The sequence below is a fragment of the Tachypleus tridentatus genome, chromosome 1, assembly GCF_004210375.1.
Source record: "Tachypleus tridentatus isolate NWPU-2018 chromosome 1, ASM421037v1, whole genome shotgun sequence".
Classification (NCBI taxonomy): domain Eukaryota; kingdom Metazoa; phylum Arthropoda; class Merostomata; order Xiphosura; family Limulidae; genus Tachypleus; species Tachypleus tridentatus.
This window is the reverse complement of record NC_134825.1, coordinates 68,568,915-68,586,499: the sequence shown is the minus strand read 5'-3', so window position 1 is coordinate 68,586,499 and position 17,585 is coordinate 68,568,915. Positions and strand designations below refer to the sequence as shown.

Genomic DNA, 17,585 nt, shown 5'->3' with positions numbered 1-17,585 from the left:
ACAGTTAGGTTTTGACGCTGTAATGGTTTAGGCTTAAAATGCTGCTAAACTTAATAAGTTTAAAGAAACGTGAAAATCAGAATGGACGTTGAAAAGGGCAAATATTCAACTGTTGCTGAAAATAAACCTTTAAGAAAATCACGACTTTCGTGGATAAAGCGTATTTGCTACGAACTAAAAAGTTGAATAAAAGATTAGAGGAAGCATTTATTATTCGGCTCAAAAATCTTTTTTTTTTTTTTTGTAGTATTGCTGTGAAAGATAATACAAGTAGAAAAATATGTACATTTTATAGGCTTAAAAATGAGTGAAACAACTTTTAAGTACATTCGATATTAAAATTAAAAATATATAATTTATATAAAAGGTATAACCGTAGTAAAGGGTGATACAGAAATAGTATTAATTAAAGCTTGAAAAAGTGATGAATACATCGCCCCTAACACATATGTTTTGAAGTAAGTGTTAAGGTTTCCTGTTTTGTACTAAATAAACTCTGCTTAATTTATTTTCGTTTGCATTCAACATTTTTATTTTTTGTTTGTGCTTATCTTTTTAAATTAAAAATAATTCACTTGCTTATTTAAACAGGAATACTAAGATTGGTTTCCAAACCATAATTCGACAACCAATAAAACATAATTATATTAACTGAAAAATTAGAACTGTTCTGGACATTTTTCATAAAGTATTTCCTGTTGGTGCTTTATAAAGAAACGGAAAAAAAAAACGAGAAATTTCCTGCTCATGAAACTCGCTTTTCTTGCACAAATAACAAGTGGCAATATAGTGCTTTTTTTTTCTTCTTCTTTTACGGTAAGACTGGTGAAACTGTTACAAAACGCCACCGAAGACTGCGATGAAACGTAAAACAATACACTGAAACATGCTGAGCTTCCATTTTTTGTGTTTAACATTGACGTATTGTCTGACATAATCTGATCCTGTTTTTCAATTTGAGGGTACTGTAGCCAACAATGGATACCAATTATTCACGTAAAATGGCTACCTAATCCGATACGGTAAATTAACGCTAGTTTGGGGCTATCTTCAAATAAGCAAACTATTTGTTAATTTGCCATCATAACCGTATGTATTAATGTATTCATTTAGTGTTTTGTTCTTTACTTTCTGGCATGAAAGAATAAAAAAAAAGATTTGTTTTTAATTTATAAAACACTTAAATATGAGATTGATTTACATATAAAGACATATAAATATCTGCTCTTAGTGTAATCTTAAGTATTATTTTACTTTATTCTAAACGTTTGGTTTTATTTTTTTTAATTTTTTGCAAAGATACACGAAGACTATCTGCGCTAACCATCCCTAATTTAACAGTGTAAAACTATAGAGAAGCAGTTAGTCATTATCACCCACCGCAATTTCTTGAATTACTCTTTTACTAACGAATAGTGGTAAAACGGTTGAAAGGCGAGCATGTTTGGTGTGATAGAGATTCAAACCTGCGACCCTCAGATTACAAGTCGAGCGCCCTAACCACCTGGCCATAGTTTGATCAAGGTTGAATAATTATGAGATAGCTTATGTTTTCTCTGTGCTTCGCATATGCTAAAAGTCGTGTTAAATCCAAATATTTATAAAATATAACTTTGTGTTGTTATCTATTGTCCCCCGGTGGGACAACGGTATGTTTTTGGACTTACTATGCTAAAATCAGTAATTCGAGTCCCCTCGGTGGACACAGCAGATAGCTCGATATGGCTTGGCTGTAGAAAACACACACACACATGTACAATTAATAATAATTATAAACAATAACATATTTACAAATTATTATTAAGACTTAAGAGAAATATTTTATTTGGCGTAATAAAATGTATAAATATTTATTTACTTGTGATCATTAGATAGATACAGGTCAAATACCAACAATTGAAAATATATGGGCCTAGCGTCTGTAATATCACTTGCTTACAAAATTGCAAAACACTGGAATTAACTTTAAAGATGACCCCCAAAAGGTATTGATCATTTGAGGTGTCACCAGATGGCTGGCGAAGGACTTTTGTGCGTTAAGCATGAGTTCAGGTAGTGTTGCCCCAGGGATTTTTGGAATGATTTTTGTTGACCTTGTAACCACCTGACGTAGATAATTTACTAGTAAAATCTTACTCTTAAGACTTTCTAGGATAAGACATTGTAGCATATCTGTGTCTTACGGCGTCTCTGGCTGAGGTTCTTTAGGGCAAATAAGAAAAATGGCGAGAGTTGTCATTATGAATGGCAAACGAAATCTGATCCCCTATAACACGACTGACACATAGGTCGTTAGTTACCTGATGAATAGTCGGGAGGCGCTACTCCTGTATATTGAGATTATTGTTGTATTTTTTACATAGGGAGGGGAAATCAGCCTAGTAGGCGGATCGTCGGTCATTGTCCACAGTAATATTAGTGGTTTGCTGCGTCACTAGGTCATCGGTACCAATTGAAAGGGAAATAAGTTATCAAGGCGGTTCAGACTTAAAAGGGAAGTTAGGCTTGCTGTGATCAGAAGCGACTAGATCCTTGATTTGAATCTAAGACCAAAACTATAGCTAACGACGGGTAAAAGCAGTAAATTATTAAAAGTTCAGCCCAGGATTTGAACAATATTCTGTTCGTTTGTTAACCCTTACTTTATGCATTTCATTTAATCCACTGAGAAATATTCTGAAAGTTGTCATGTTCCGACTACCTGGTGCATTTTACTCAGTAATCTGGCTTAGTCTATATATTGTAATAAACCCTTCTACTTCGAAGTTGGTCCAACTCAAGACACAGATAAAGACGGCTCAGTGTCGAGCAAACTGTCTTGAACAGGTAAGATGTCTATCCAACGAATGATTCTGGTACACGGGCAACAAAATAAACTGAGAAAAATATATTTACTGAATCTAAGACTCGTGAGATTGTTTAGTTTGGGAACTTTCAGCAATAAAGAAAACGGAAACAAAAACCAAAATATTTTAACTTTAAAACTTTTAAACCTATTAGCTGTCTGATGATTGTTTTATAGAACGATTCAAATGTATTGCAATCGTTTAATCTAAATCTTAAAAAAATAAGATAATCCCTTTGAACTTCTTTATTGTTTAGTTTATTATTAGAAAGGATAGATATGTTGAAACAACAACCGTCAGCAAACATTTGTAAATTTTCTGAAAAATTTCTTACCATTCCATTGTTTTGATTTGATTTGTTTTCACGTTGCTTAACTAATCTTAACTTTATTATTGAGAATTTTAACACGAGCTCATTCTAATAACATGCTATGCTAAAAATCATATGATGCAACATCAATATCAGTAGCCATTACCGAAGTTAAGAAATAAAAAAACCCTACAGGTAACACTTTAGGGTTGCATTTGTTTTAATTTTAACAAACTTGTTTAATAGTCCCAACACCAGAAACTTGATCATCAGGAAAAAGTAAAATTAGCACAGATTTCAGTAGCAAACACATTCAACAGATGAAATTTATGTCGTAACTTATGTCAACTATGGATTAATATTTAGCTAAATTGAAAAAAAAAAAATCAGTCTTGTTAACAATAATTTTTTTCGTGTGTCACTTTATTAGCTTACTTATTCTTCATCTGTCTACTTAGTTTGAAAACGACACCAGACTCATACAATCATGCCGCGGAACACCAGACTGCAACATGGTAAGTACACGTTTTTCTTCAGATTAAGTGTCATTTTTCTATGTATCAGATTGATTGTTTTGTTTTGAAATTCGCGTAAAGCTTCACGATGGCTCTCTGCTCTAACCGTCTCTAAACGAGCAGGAATAGACGAGAAGGAAAGTAACGCTACCCACCGCCACAGTAGAATACATCCACGGCTGAAAAGACGATTCGAACCCGCAGATGGCAAGTCGAGCGTCCCTAATCATCAGGCCTCTAGATTGATGGAACAATCCTAACCATTTAAAATGAAGATTTATATATCAAACTATACTTACACTTTCGCCTGATTAAACGGTTATACTTGTAGTTATGTAGTGTAAGTAAAAATAATTATTGCAAAAAAAACACTACAAGAGACATCCAGTTTTACATTTTTTACATAAAACACTGAAGAACTAACGAAGTACGAAGATGCAACTTTGCAACCATTGCACATTTTGTACAGTGAAGGCATAGTTTGCACAGAGAAATATTCCAATGTTGTTCTTTGTTTTTCGCGATGTTCCGAAATCGCTAAGTCAGTTGTTGGTGCGCACATTTTGGACTACACATAACTTGTAAAAAATTTTAATTCATCAAATACGCTGTACTCATTTTAAATTATTTTTTCGTCATTTAGTAAATCACTTCTAGCACTAAATAATACACTCAAGAAAATTATATTACAGACCAAACTGTATCTGTTATCAGGAAACATATAGAAGAAATAACATGATGTATATACTGACAGCATATCTATAAATGTTATACCACTTTGATTTCTCCACGTAATAGTATACGTAGCTATTTCTACACGTTAACTGCTTTAAAATATTCTCAACTAGATTGAATTAAGGAGAACTGATGTATTTGTATGTCTTGAATTTCACGCAAAGCTACACGATAGCTTTCTGCGCTAGCCGTCTCTAATTTAGCAGTGTAAGACTAGAAAGAAGGCAGATAATCATCACCATCCACTGTTGACTCTTGGCCTATTCTTTTAACAACAAATAGTGGGATCGACTGTAACACTATAACGCATCCACGGTTGTAAAGTCGAGCATGTTTGGTGTTAGGAGGATTCGAACCTGTGACTCTCAGATTGCCGGTCGAGCGCCCTAACCACCTGGCTATGCCGGGCCTGAAAATTGATCTAACCAGAACTTTCAGTTTTTATTTGGCCATAAAGTGCACTTTATTGAGATTTTCTACTTTGGTACTAAAAATTTTGTTTCTCGTCAAATTCAGTTATCGATAGAATATGTTTTGGGATTGAAATTAAAAATAATAAAGTATATTTGTATTTACTATAAGGTGCTGTAGTAAGTTTAAAAGATAAATTGGCGAGATCGTATTATCTTTCCATTCTTTTTAATTCCGAAAAATTCGTGGGAGAGAAGTGTTAACAAGGTTTAACCGTTTGGGATGCCGTACAAATCCTGGACGAAAATTAACAAGATTTAATCATTCTAGGATGTCGCACAGATCCCGGACAAGAAATATTTATTGAAGTTTAATCGTTATTGGATGCAGCACATATCCTGGACAAGAAATTTTAATAAGGCTTAACCGTTTTAGGATGTACAAAGCAAGGTTTAAGTAGTACATATAGATCGTGACTGAAATGTGTCGAGAATGTTTTTTATGTATTTTGGACGACGTATAAACCAAGGGAAAGAAGCTCTAGCAAGGCTTACGTCCTAGAGAACGTCGTGCATATTATAACAAAGTACTAAGAACGTGTAATTTCAATAGATTGTCGAAGAGATCATGTAACAGAAAAACAAAAACCGTTAACAATGTTTAACTGTAGTTGGATGACGCTCAAATCGTAGTAAGATTATAAAAAGTGTAGTTTATTTTATATAGAATTTTAAAAGTAGTATGAATTTGTCTTAGATTAAGACTAGTATTAAAAAATTACACATGAACATTTTTTAGCAATATATCAAGTCATCTCTTAAGTAATGTCCGATTTTAGGTTCAGAAAAATCGAAAGGATTTCCGACGCTTTTTATCTTATTCAATCAATAATGTATGCTCCATTATTATTAATTACTTCCTGCCAACGATTCACAAGCTTCTGAATGTCACTTCTATGAAATTCCTGGGGTTTGGAAGAAAATAATGTAGAGAGGGTAGTTTTGACATCTTCATGTGTTCCAAGCTCTTTCCCATCAAGATAGTTCTTCACACTTCGGAATAGATGATAATCAGATAGAGCAAGGTCTGGATAATAAGGAGGATGTGGAAGTTTTCCCAGTCTAGCTCTTCAATCTCTACAGGTGTGATCCTTGCTGTATGGGGTCGTGCATTGTCCTGGTGTAACACAACACCTTTCACGATTGATCAAAGCAGGCCTCTTTTCTTTCAGTGCAACATTCAAGCACTCTAACTGTCCACAATAGAAGTCTGATGTAATCGTTACATTGAATGGCAGCAACTCAAAGTTGATCATGCCAACAATATCCACCAAATGCTTAACAAGACTTTCCTAGGGTGGTGGTCCATTTTAGGCTGTGCTTTAGCTAGTTTACCTGTACTGAGCCATTGTCTGCGGAGCTTAACATTTTTAATATATGTCCATTTTTCATCTCCAGTCACTAATCTGTCCATAGAAGATGAGTTACATTCACGAGAGTGTAGAGAAGTGCAAATGTCTACTTCCGCTCTAAGGTTGGCTTTTGTCAAATCATGGGGAATCCATTTTCCAAGTTTTGACACCTTTCCAAGCTGTTACAGATGACGGTGAACTGTTGAATGGGTTGAATTAAGTTTCTGTGCTGTTTTTCAATTGTTACAGCACAGTCTTCATCAAGTGCAGCCAGCAGCAAGTCATCATTAGAGTCAACAGGACGACCTGAACGTGGCACATCACTTAAGCTGTAGTCATCTGATCTGAACTTCTGAAACCATCTTAGACATCTTCTTTCATTGAGAGACTCCACACCATAAACACCTTGAATGTTTTATGTAGTTTCTATTGCACTATTGCCTTTTTTAAACTCATAAAGCATTATATGCCTAATGTGCTCCTCAGACACATCCATCGTCATAAGGGTTTATTTGATTAATGATCTGAACAAGTGGAGTTGGGTTAGTTTCTTTCATTTGTCTAAACATTTTCATACATGTCCTACTACATATTTTAGTCATTAAAGCCTTCTACAAAGACAGAAATGACGATACACTTTCTGTATTAAATTTTCGGATATCACTTATGGAATGACCTGATAATTTGTGATATAAAATATTTCATCACTGTACTGTACATTTATGGATGGTATGTGTATAATATTTCTTGAAAGTGTTTAACTTACGATAAAAATATAAAACGATTATTTTTGGATGAGGATCAAAATAGTCGACGATTTGGAGCTGACAAACCTCATCATATTAATAAGTTTTAGTTCTAAGATTTAAATACCCAGCTTGTTAAATATTGTTCAAATCGCTGGTTTTCCAAAAACAAAACAAAACACGATTTTCATTACTTTTATGTTTATAAGTTTTTATTAATAGATAACCTCTTGTAATTTATTTGCTATTAACAATAATATTTTTGTATATTTCAATATTTATCGTGAGTGGATGAATATAGAAATACAGAAGAATATCTACTCATTAAAGGAATAAGTCACATGTGAATAAATATGTGATTATTTTATGCCCCCCAGTGGCTCAGCGGTATGTCTGCGGACTTACACGCTAAAATCCGGGTTTCGATACCCGTGGTGGGCAGAGCACAGATAGACCATTGTGTAGCTTTGTGCTTACTGCAAAACAAAAAAATTATTTTATTGACAAATTATAGATGCTTTTTTCTAAATTTCGCGCCAGGCTACACGAGGGCTATCTGCCTCTCTAATTTAGCAGTGTAAGACTAGAGGATAGGCTGCTAATAATCATCATTACCCACCACCAACTCTTGGACTACTGTTTTATCAACGCATAGTGGGAATTATCGTTACATTATAACGTTTCCATGGCTGAAAGGGCGAGTGTGATTTGTGTGACGGAAATTCAAAGCCGCGACCCTCAAGTTGCGAGTCTTGCTTCGAACCACTTGGTAATTTCAGGCTTAGACTACAAGGAAGATAGTTAATCAACACCACCCACAGGTAACCTTTGGACCATTGTTCTACCTACAACTAGTGAGATTAATCGTCACTTTATAAAACCTCCAAAAGGGCGTTCATGTCCGGTGGTGGGCATTCAAATCCTCGCTTTCCAAGTTGCGAGACGAGCATCTTTACCATCATGTCATGCCAGACCCAATAATAAAATTAGTATAATTTCATTCGCAAAAAAATAACTTTGTCTTTGAATTTCCATGAGCATTATTTAATTGCACTTTTAAGAACTTTTGGACTTTGTTTTTAACCATAAACAAAATTAAATATATATTGTTTTTACTTTCAGAATCTTGTAACATCTTTTCACTCTGAAAATGTCTTTAACCCGAACACTCGTGAGAAGCTATAACTGTATATGAGGACTGGTTCTAATTATACAAACTAATACAATGTTGCATTTTTTTTATTTCTTTTTTTAGTGCTGGGAAACTTGCGAACTGCTGCACAGAAATTTTGGTGTTTGGGGAACAATGTGTGGCGTCTCAGATATTTGCGTAAGTAACTTTTCAACCTTCTATACAAAATACTTACGTGTATCCTTTATGTCCATTTTCAAAGTTTATAGAATATATCTCATTATTTAAATTCATTCCTTCTCTGAAAAGTCAAGAGAAACAGCGGGCTGAATTTTAGTTTATTTTTACAGACTGTAGTTTCAGAGAAAGAATGAAGTTGTTTTATACGTGTGATATCAACCTTATAAGATTAGTTTGACAAATAGACAGATAAACAATCAGTTAGGAAGAACATTGCTCTTATAAATTTGGAAGAGCAGTCGTTTTAACACTCAGTCAATAGCAACGTACTTACGTGTAAAAGAATGTAATGATAGTGAACGTTATTGTTGGAAGACATAGCAACGTCTTTTTTAGTCAAATTAAAAATGACATTAAAAATTACACAAACATTCGAAAAAAACAACTTAAAATTATTTCCTCATAGTGTTAGTTTCAAAATTTTTCGTTCGTATTTAATTTTCATAAAATAAAACTTTTACCTTATTATCTTTATGATTATATTAATGTTATCATTTTTTATATAATAGTGCGTTATAAATTATTTGAATAGCTCGGTTTACTTTTTTTACTGCATGTTTAAGATCAAGCTTTTTAAAATGACACCATCTTTAGAAAGGGGATCTGCTGGTTTTTTATTTACGTAAGATTTTGTCAGATAAGCTAATAACATGACAAAGAAATATATCAAGAGGCATAAAACATTTAATAGATTCTAGAGTGAATGATGAATTTTCGTCTTAAAACTAGTAAATTGCCCCGAAAATTCAAGGGAAACAAAGATAAAAATTTTGCACATTTACAAGATTCTTATTATTTTTTATGCACATCCAACTAACCAATACTAAGAGTTCCCAAAATCATCTTGTTCCTATATAGAAGGCGACATTTTATTTTTTGTTTTGTTTTTTAAATTTCGCGCATAGGTACACGAGAGCTATCTGAGTTAGCCGTCCCTAATTTAGCACTGTAAGAGGCCCGGCATGGCCAGGTGGGTTAAGGCGTTTGATTCGTAATCTGAGGGTCGCGGGTTCAAATCCCAGTCGCACTAAACATGCTCGTCCTTTTAGCCGTGAGGGCGTTATAATGTGACGGTCAATCCCACTATTCGTTGGTAAAAGAGTAGCCCAACAGTTGGCGGTGGATGGTGATGACTAGCTGCCTTCCCTCTAGTCTTACACTGCTAAATTAGGGACGGCTAGCACAGATAGCCCTCGAGTAGCTTTGTGCGAAATTCAAAAACAAACAAAACAAAGCAGTTTAAGACTAAAGGGAAGGCAGCTAGTCATCACCACCCACCGCCAACACTTGGGCTACTCTTTTACCTACGAATAGTGGGATTGACCATCACATTATAACGTCCTCACGACTGAAAGGGCGAACATGTTCGGTGCGACGGGGTTTCGAATCTGCAACCCTCAGATTATGAGTCAGGCGACGTTTTAAAAATACAAAATATATTATTGTGTCGTATATCTATTTACATACACACGGCAATTATTATATAAGTCCACAAGGCAAACCTTGTGAAAACAATAGACGTATAGTGAACCCAGTTCGAAAATCTCCAAATATTAAATTTGCTTTATTGTTATCAACGGCACTATACTAATACAAATTTTTTGAGTAAATCGGCTCAATCAAATTTGGGTTTAGCGTGACGTAGTTGTTAGCATAGTGGATTGTTTATTCGTGGCCATAAAAGCATCTTTTTTTGTCAACTGTGGGAAATCGAATCCCATATTTTAGCATTGTAACGTCGTACTGTTTACACACCAGGGAACACAGATAGACAAGCAGTAAAACTCTCTTGATCATATTTTTGGTGTTCATTGCTACTCCTTCGAATTTTTTTTTAAATAACATCCTTTGGGAGGTTAGAAACATACTTTAAAATTTCAAGACGTTTTTCAGGAATCCAAGAAGAAATTAAAAAGTAAAGTAAAGTTACATATATAAATTGAGGATTGTTGTATAGATGTTCTTTATAAACATATTTAGTACATTTCCTTTTCTTTTTCAGTTTCTGGGATGTGACAAAGCTTGTGAATTTTACCTTGAGGGACATAGACGTAAGTATTCCAAAACGCTTAGTTTTTGTTTGTAATTACTCTCAGTTTTAGGCTTCGTGATCGAAAGTTACACCATAATCGCTGTTTAATGTTTACGTCATAATTTTGCGTAGGAAGTATTAACTACAAAAAACGAAACAAATAATAACAGTCATTAAAAATAGGGTCCATTCATCATTTACTCACGTCCCCAGCTTAAATGAAGGGTTCGATTCTCGTCGATGGGCTCAGCAGATTACCCGTTGTGACTTTGTTCTAAGAAAACACGCTCATTTACTCATCTCAAAATATTTAGTGGGAGAATTGTTCAGCACAAAAAATTAAATGGTCAATAACATAAGTCCTTAAAAGATAATAAGAGTACACTTTATTGTTTACAGAGACATCTTTCAAAGTTGAAACTTTTGTTAATATTAAATTATTTTTAAAATTTCGTGACTCGGTTGCTCAATACTAATGAACCACGAAGATTAAAAATCTGATGTATATTACTTAATCTAATTTTGATATAGATATTTTATTGTTTAAAATCACTGTTATAGTTCCATTTATTAACAATCTAAAACAAAGTCTTGAGTTGTTTTGTTTTTTATTATATGACTAAAAGTGTAAACACTCTTCGTATTGAGCCCTTCATTACAAGTGTATTTATTTTGGCTCGATAGGTAACTTCATCGCAAATTCATCTCGAACACGATCATCTCTTAGTCCTCTTCGACTTGAATTCGAAACTAAAAATAAATCTATCAAATTCACTTGGTCTGCTCCAGTTTCCAGGAGGCGAAGTAATCCAGAATGCATCGTGTATGTTGTCTTGGTGAAAAGGAATCTGACAAAAAACGACGAACTCTGGGAAGAAGTAACGCAGGTATATATATATATAATCTTTATAGTTACATATGCACACATATGTGCATTTCTTGTACGTAAATCGATATTTTCTCCTGGATTTAAGATTAAAATTTATTTTATTAATTTGTGGGCTATAGTGGGTTATCTATTTTGTATTCATTGCGAACATCGAAACCTGATTTTATTATTATAACCCTTCAGGTTTGTCATTGAGCCACCGTGCATTTTTGTTATAGCGGAGTTAACTTGGTTCTTACTAAAAATTGTTCTATATTATGAACTAATCTATATTTAACTTATCGCATTAGCTAAGGTAAAACAAGAAACAATTTCATTTTTTTGTAAAGACCAACAAGATAATGGTTTCTTGGTGAAGTTTCCGAATGTTCAAAAAACAAAAACAATACACATGTTAGATTGTACTGAATTTGAAATGTTACGGACTGCAACTAATTGAATGTAGGAGTGGTTGATGTTTCGGTTTATTCTCAAACTCCAGGTAGGCGCAATTCATAAAAACATAAAGAAGTTGAGTATAATATATATTTAGCAAGCTTTGTAATGGATTCACTGTTATGTATTTATTTCAATATTTTTGTTTGTTTCAGTTTAATATGTATTTAAAAATGCATGTAACTTATGTACTTAAATGTGAATTAGCTTTGGACGTTGGTATTTCTACCAAGACATCGTATAACTTCAATGGAAAAAGCTCACTTGTGAAGAAGCTCGCTAGCTTCCCGTCAAGTGAAGTGTGCCTGTGTATGAACACAGAATTACTTCGTTCGTCTTTAACCCCCGATAAAATATTTAGTTCCATCCAGACCAGATAGAAGACTCAGTATTGTTTATAAGCTTATGATACTTTTGTATATAAATCATTGTTTCTAATAACCGTTATCATAAATTGTATTGTTATTTGTATCTTAAAATATATTTGTGTTAAGAGAGAAACTTGTTTGTATCAATCTTGCTAGCAAATATCATAAATCTGACACATGTTGAAATTCACTTAACTTCTAAATTAAAATTAAAATTTCCAGCTATTTGAAATCGTAATGCGTAACATAATAAATTGGAAGATCGTCCGAGATAAATTATAATATGTAACAATTTAATGAGATAAGACAAACAGAAATAATAGTTGCCCCTTTCCCACTCACACGATATCAATCACGATAGAGGAGAAGATGATGATGAGCAATTAATTACCCCACCCTAGCAACCCTGTCTTGTCTCTAAGGTTTATTCCTTTAGGTTACATATTTATTTGATGGTTTACTGTTGTTTGATTTCTTTAATTTTGGTTCTTTTATGATATGTCAGTGTTCGTAGTTAAATATGTTATATTGAAAAGTAATAATACTTGTTGGCTATTTATATACGAAATTGTGAACATTTTTATAGGCTCCTGAACAAAGAAATTAGTTATGTGACATCACAATGTTTGATATGTTGTGTAATAGTTTTAGGGTTCAAAACATTTTTCTTGGTTTCCTGAGCAGACTTTGAAGAAAACAACAAACATCAAAGCCAGTTGGTTGAATCGTCCTTCAGAAGTTAAGATCGTTGCTGTGACGTCAGAAGGTGTTTTTGGAAAACAAACAGTTCTGTACTCCCCAAATATTGATTCGAATGCTGCTAGAGATAAGACTAGTGAAGTTGCCACGTCAAATGTTCCTACAGCAGTAGTAGACGAGAAAAATATCCCATGGAGACCAACTTTATTCTCGCTGAGTTATGATGACAACTTTCTCAATGTTGAGGCTATAATCACGTGGCCTGCTCTTCGACCAACTGAGACTACCAAGTATGAAGTTACATGGAAGGTTTTCGATGGTTTAATTGAAATAACTGGGCATTTGTATACAGCCGATAACGTTGTGAAACTAACTCTGTGGCCTGAAACTTTATATACTGTTCAGGTCAGTATATTAGATGATTTGGTAATTTCTAGCATGAGAAAAGATTTCGTATTTGGAATAATGTTGACTTAGGATTATGTTAATTATTCAGCATATTTGTGATAAACAAATAAGTTAATTCTAAAGGAAATAGAAATAAGTGGTCAGTGTCACGTCCCAACGTTGAAAATATATTACCTTTCCATCACAGCGACTTTACTTTTTATATTTTCATTGGTTTTTGTTATTTTATTATTTCAATAAAATATGTGAAAATATCGCTTCTGAAATAAACAAGAACAACTTAATTTGAAGCTAAGGTAGGACTCAAACATGTATTTAAATAGAAACTGGTGTAATGAAAATATTTATCTTTGGGATTTATCTTTGGGATATTCCGTGTACCTTGGAGTGACAGACTTGTGTTAAGTTTCTGACACTTTTTACCAGATGAAAGGAAGTTTTAAACATCAAGCTGAATTCGAGTTTTGACTGTCAATCTGAGTTTAAGCTTTGACCAATAATTTGAGCTCATTCGGACTTCAAGCTCAAACACTTTCAGTCGTTAAACTGGATTACATTGTTTTATAAGACAAATATCTTTTTTTTATTGTTACACGTACCACTCGTACAAAATAGAAAACTATCGCTATTAATTTTATTTTCGTTAAAGCTAATTCGTGTTTCCTTGTATCTAGGTCAAAGACTACACAGCTACTAACGAGCATGAGCCACTCAGTGAAAATTTGACTGTGGATACTCATGGAATTGCACCAGTTACTACTTCGATTTCACACAAATGTTTAGGTTAGTTACCATTAGCACGTGGTTTTATCAAAGTAATTTAAATTCACATTCAATCAAGGCGTATTTTTAATTTTTTTTATTATGCAATTGTTTAAATTCACTGATTAATAAACCAAGTCAAAATTATAACGTTCTAATAACTTTCACTAATGACATCTTGGAATTGAGTGATACAATATTTGAATAAAAGTCTTTAACTGGTTCTTTAATAGTGTTTGATAAATAAATAACATGATAATGCGACAAGTCTCTCCTCATTGTAACTGCAAAAAGAAATAAATTCATAGGCGAGAACAAGACAAAATGCGTACAATTTTTGTCTTATTTTTGGTGTTTTTAATCTTAAGTACGTATTTTAATTTCTGCAATCAAACACGTTACCCTCCGCTAGTACAGCGGTAAGTCTACAGATTTACAACACTAAAATCAGGGTTTCGATTCCTCTCGGTGGGCTCAGCAGATAGCCCGATTTGGCATTGCTATAAGAAAACACAAACACATCGAAGCCAACACAGGTTACCTCTACCGTATATTAGAATAAACCCTATATTAGCCGGGTGATACTAAATTATACCTCTTCAGGTAACTAAGACAGAAATATCAGAATATCCTAATTTTTTTTTATGTTTTATGTCTTTAATTATAAGACAAAATATCATTATCCTTTCTTTCTTTTTTTTTAGGCTGTTTGAGAGTGGAAGTAATTGCCGGCTGTGCAGCGTGTTTTTCCTCAGTGCTCGCGGTTTTAATGACTTGCTGTTTATGTAAAAAGACTTATCGTAAAAAGCGTCAGCATCAACCTATCCGAAGAATGCCAGTTATTCTCCGAAAAAATATAGAAGAATCACGTGATTATTTGCAGGGTAGTAATTTGATAACGTACTTACCCATCGTATACTTTATTAGTTCTATTACTAGTACTTTTCTTCCCAGATTTTGTGTGTTAAATGCAGTCAAGTGTAAAATATGTTTATTAGTTGTATTGTGCAGTTACTGAACGTTCATATATCGTTATGGGATTATGTATTAAAACGTGTAACTGCTTTATAACTAGAGCTCTACATCGTTAACAACGTAATTATTTGAAAACATCTATAGGCCAACGTATAAAAGATGTCAATAATGTATACTTGTAATGTAACTGTATGCACGCGTTTAATATCACGTTACTCTAAGTCTCTTTCGTCCAGACGCTTGTCAAGCTAGCTGCATAAGGCTATAATTGTTAAGAAGTATTTAACTGATATTTCGGTGAAGGAAAATCCACAGAAATTATGGAACGTTCTAAGAACATTTTGCTTATTTTAACCTTTAATATTTTTGTAGGCTATATTTCTAATATAAATGTTTCCAGACATTTAATTTCTTCTTTACCCATAAAGGAATTTGATGTAAGGTGATGTACGTGGTCTTATTTTCTAAAACGTTTTTCAAAGGTCAGGAAACAATTTGAGCCATATATAAAAAAGCCAGTTAGCAAGTAATTAGTGAATGAATTAGTCAGTTCTGCTACTGCAGTTCATTAGCTATTTCAGTACTATACTATGTTTTGTTTGTTTGTTTCAAATTTCGCGCAAAGCTACTCAAGGGCTATCTGCGCTAGTCGTCCCTAATTTAGCAGTGTAAGACTAGATGGAAGGCAGATAGTCATCACCACACACCGCCAACTTTTTTACCAATGAATAGTGGGATTGATCGTAACATGTAACGCCCCCACGCATGAAAGGGCGAGCATGTTTGGTGCGACGGGGATTCGAAACCGCGACTCTCAAATTACGAGTCGAACGCCTTAACCCACCTGGCCATGTGGGGCCGCTATGCTATGAATATTAGTTTATATTTCAGTGGAGAAATAGCGGGAAGAAATTATCAACTAGAACTTCTGTTAGACTAGGTTGATGTGAATAGTTATTCTTATTGATGAATATTGGTGACGTTATACGTTGACCCCCAGTGGCTCAGCGGTATGGCTGTGGACTTACAACGCTAAAAATGGGGTTTCGATACCCGTGTTGGGCATAGCATTGTGTAGCTTAGTTCAAAACAATAACGTTATACGTTTAAGAAATACATCGTTTTGATAATGCTAAGCGGATTAGACTTTCCATCATTCCTTTTTTTTACCAAATAATATAAAGAAAATCTAAGAAAAAAATCATTATAATAATGTTCAAGCAAAATTGCGGTTACGTGGCAGGCTATTCATCTAAAAGTATTTATAGAATTAACAAGCATATATAACACAATATTTTTTTGTTTAAAATTGTAACAATTCACTTTTTTGTTATGTTATCGTTGATTTACTTATCTTTTTTTTGTAAAACTTTATGCTCACCAGGGGGCAGTTTTGTTTACAGTTCTCCACAAAAAACTGACATAAATATGGTGTCTTTTGGAGCTAGACCTTTAAGTCCAATCTACGAGTCAGAAAAAGAATTTATATATGACTCCGAACTTCCAAACAACTATTCCATTTTTGATATTCCTTCAAGTCTACAAAATCATCCCTGGAAAGCAGCGATAACAGATGATTGAAAAGCACAGTCTTCTGCAAGTTGTATGTTCAGCGAACATGAATACCATGATTTATTCAACTGGTGTTCTCTGTGCAGCATAATTCTACAATAAAAAAAAAACCTAAAATAGAAAAGGTATGATATCCTTGACGTCGGATTATAATGCTATAATTAGTTAATCATTCCCATAGTATATTACAAATATTGTACTTTGAAAAAAATTCTGTGTTTGTTGAATACAGTAAAATTATTTTGTTTGATAAGAAAGGTAGGAATTGCAAAGGAATTTCAAATGGTTACAATCAATGAATAATAGAACCATCTAACAACACAGAATTTTGGTGAATTTCTTTATGTTCTAAAACAAATTGATTCAATCAACTGTGTAGACTGAAAGATGTAGTGCGTCATGAAATGTTAAGATTAATGTATATCAAATTTGTATATAAGTAAATTATTTATTTTAAACAACGTTATTTATGACTTTTTTGTACATAAATAAAGAATTAGGTTAACACTTAGTTTACGTAGGCGTCTTTTGTTGGCAAATATTTCCGTTACAAATATGATGTTTCTCGAAATTTAATAGATCCGCTGTTTTATTTGCTTTGCTTAAAATAACATTTCACTGAATTATGATTAAACATCTCAGCTGAATAAAAACAAACCACTTTAAGTCTGTGAAATAAACTGTATAAACTTAGTCATATATATTTTTAACATTTGAAAACAAGCAGAAAATATATATTAAGTGTTTAAAGTAGCTGAAAACGACCTGTTACTGCTACACAGAAATACCTTTATCTGTTGTGTGCTCAGCATATCTGATGAATTCGGTCTTTGATATTAAGCTCAAAGCTGGACAAAGGAATTTCCCGGTTGTACCCACTGCAAAGATGAAATCCTGAAATTTAGCGTTTTAGGTTCTTAAACTAACCGCTGAACCATAACAAACGTATTGTATTTGAACAACAACAACAAAAATGTTAAGCAGTGACCAATAATAGAAAAATACATATTTGAAGTAATGTTTTTACACACCTCTTGTCCCTAAGGAGGACAGGTGTTGTTGTCAATTGTAGTTTCATGAATAAAGTTCATACGAGCTG

The 17,585-nt window shown here is 33.4% G+C and overlaps 1 protein-coding gene across 1 annotated transcript; it reads left to right on the top strand.

Moving 5' to 3' along the window:
- The first annotated feature begins 1,894 nt into the window (after window positions 1-1,894).
- LOC143251279 (uncharacterized) lies at window positions 1,895-16,944 on the top strand. Its single transcript, XM_076502721.1, has 9 exons — window positions 1,895-2,826; window positions 3,615-3,671; window positions 8,230-8,304; window positions 10,349-10,397; window positions 11,063-11,265; window positions 12,755-13,174; window positions 13,852-13,960; window positions 14,644-14,823; window positions 16,299-16,944. Exons 1-9 carry the CDS (start codon window positions 2,689-2,691, stop codon window positions 16,493-16,495), a joined length of 1,428 nt encoding a protein of 475 aa, XP_076358836.1. The 5' UTR covers window positions 1,895-2,688; the 3' UTR covers window positions 16,496-16,944.
- Window positions 16,945-17,585: the final 641 nt, after the last annotated feature.

Bases quoted from the DNA above. Each gene is read 5' to 3' on its own strand.
- LOC143251279 (XM_076502721.1), top strand. From the start codon at position 2,689: ATGTTCCGACTACCTGGTGCATTTTACTCAGTAATCTGGCTTAGTCTA. The intron at 2,827-3,614 runs GTAAGATGTCTA...CTGTCTACTTAG, and splicing joins GAGCAAACTGTCTTGAACAG to TTTGAAAACGACACCAGACT. The intron at 10,398-11,062 runs GTAAGTATTCCA...TTGGCTCGATAG, and splicing joins TTACCTTGAGGGACATAGAC to GTAACTTCATCGCAAATTCA.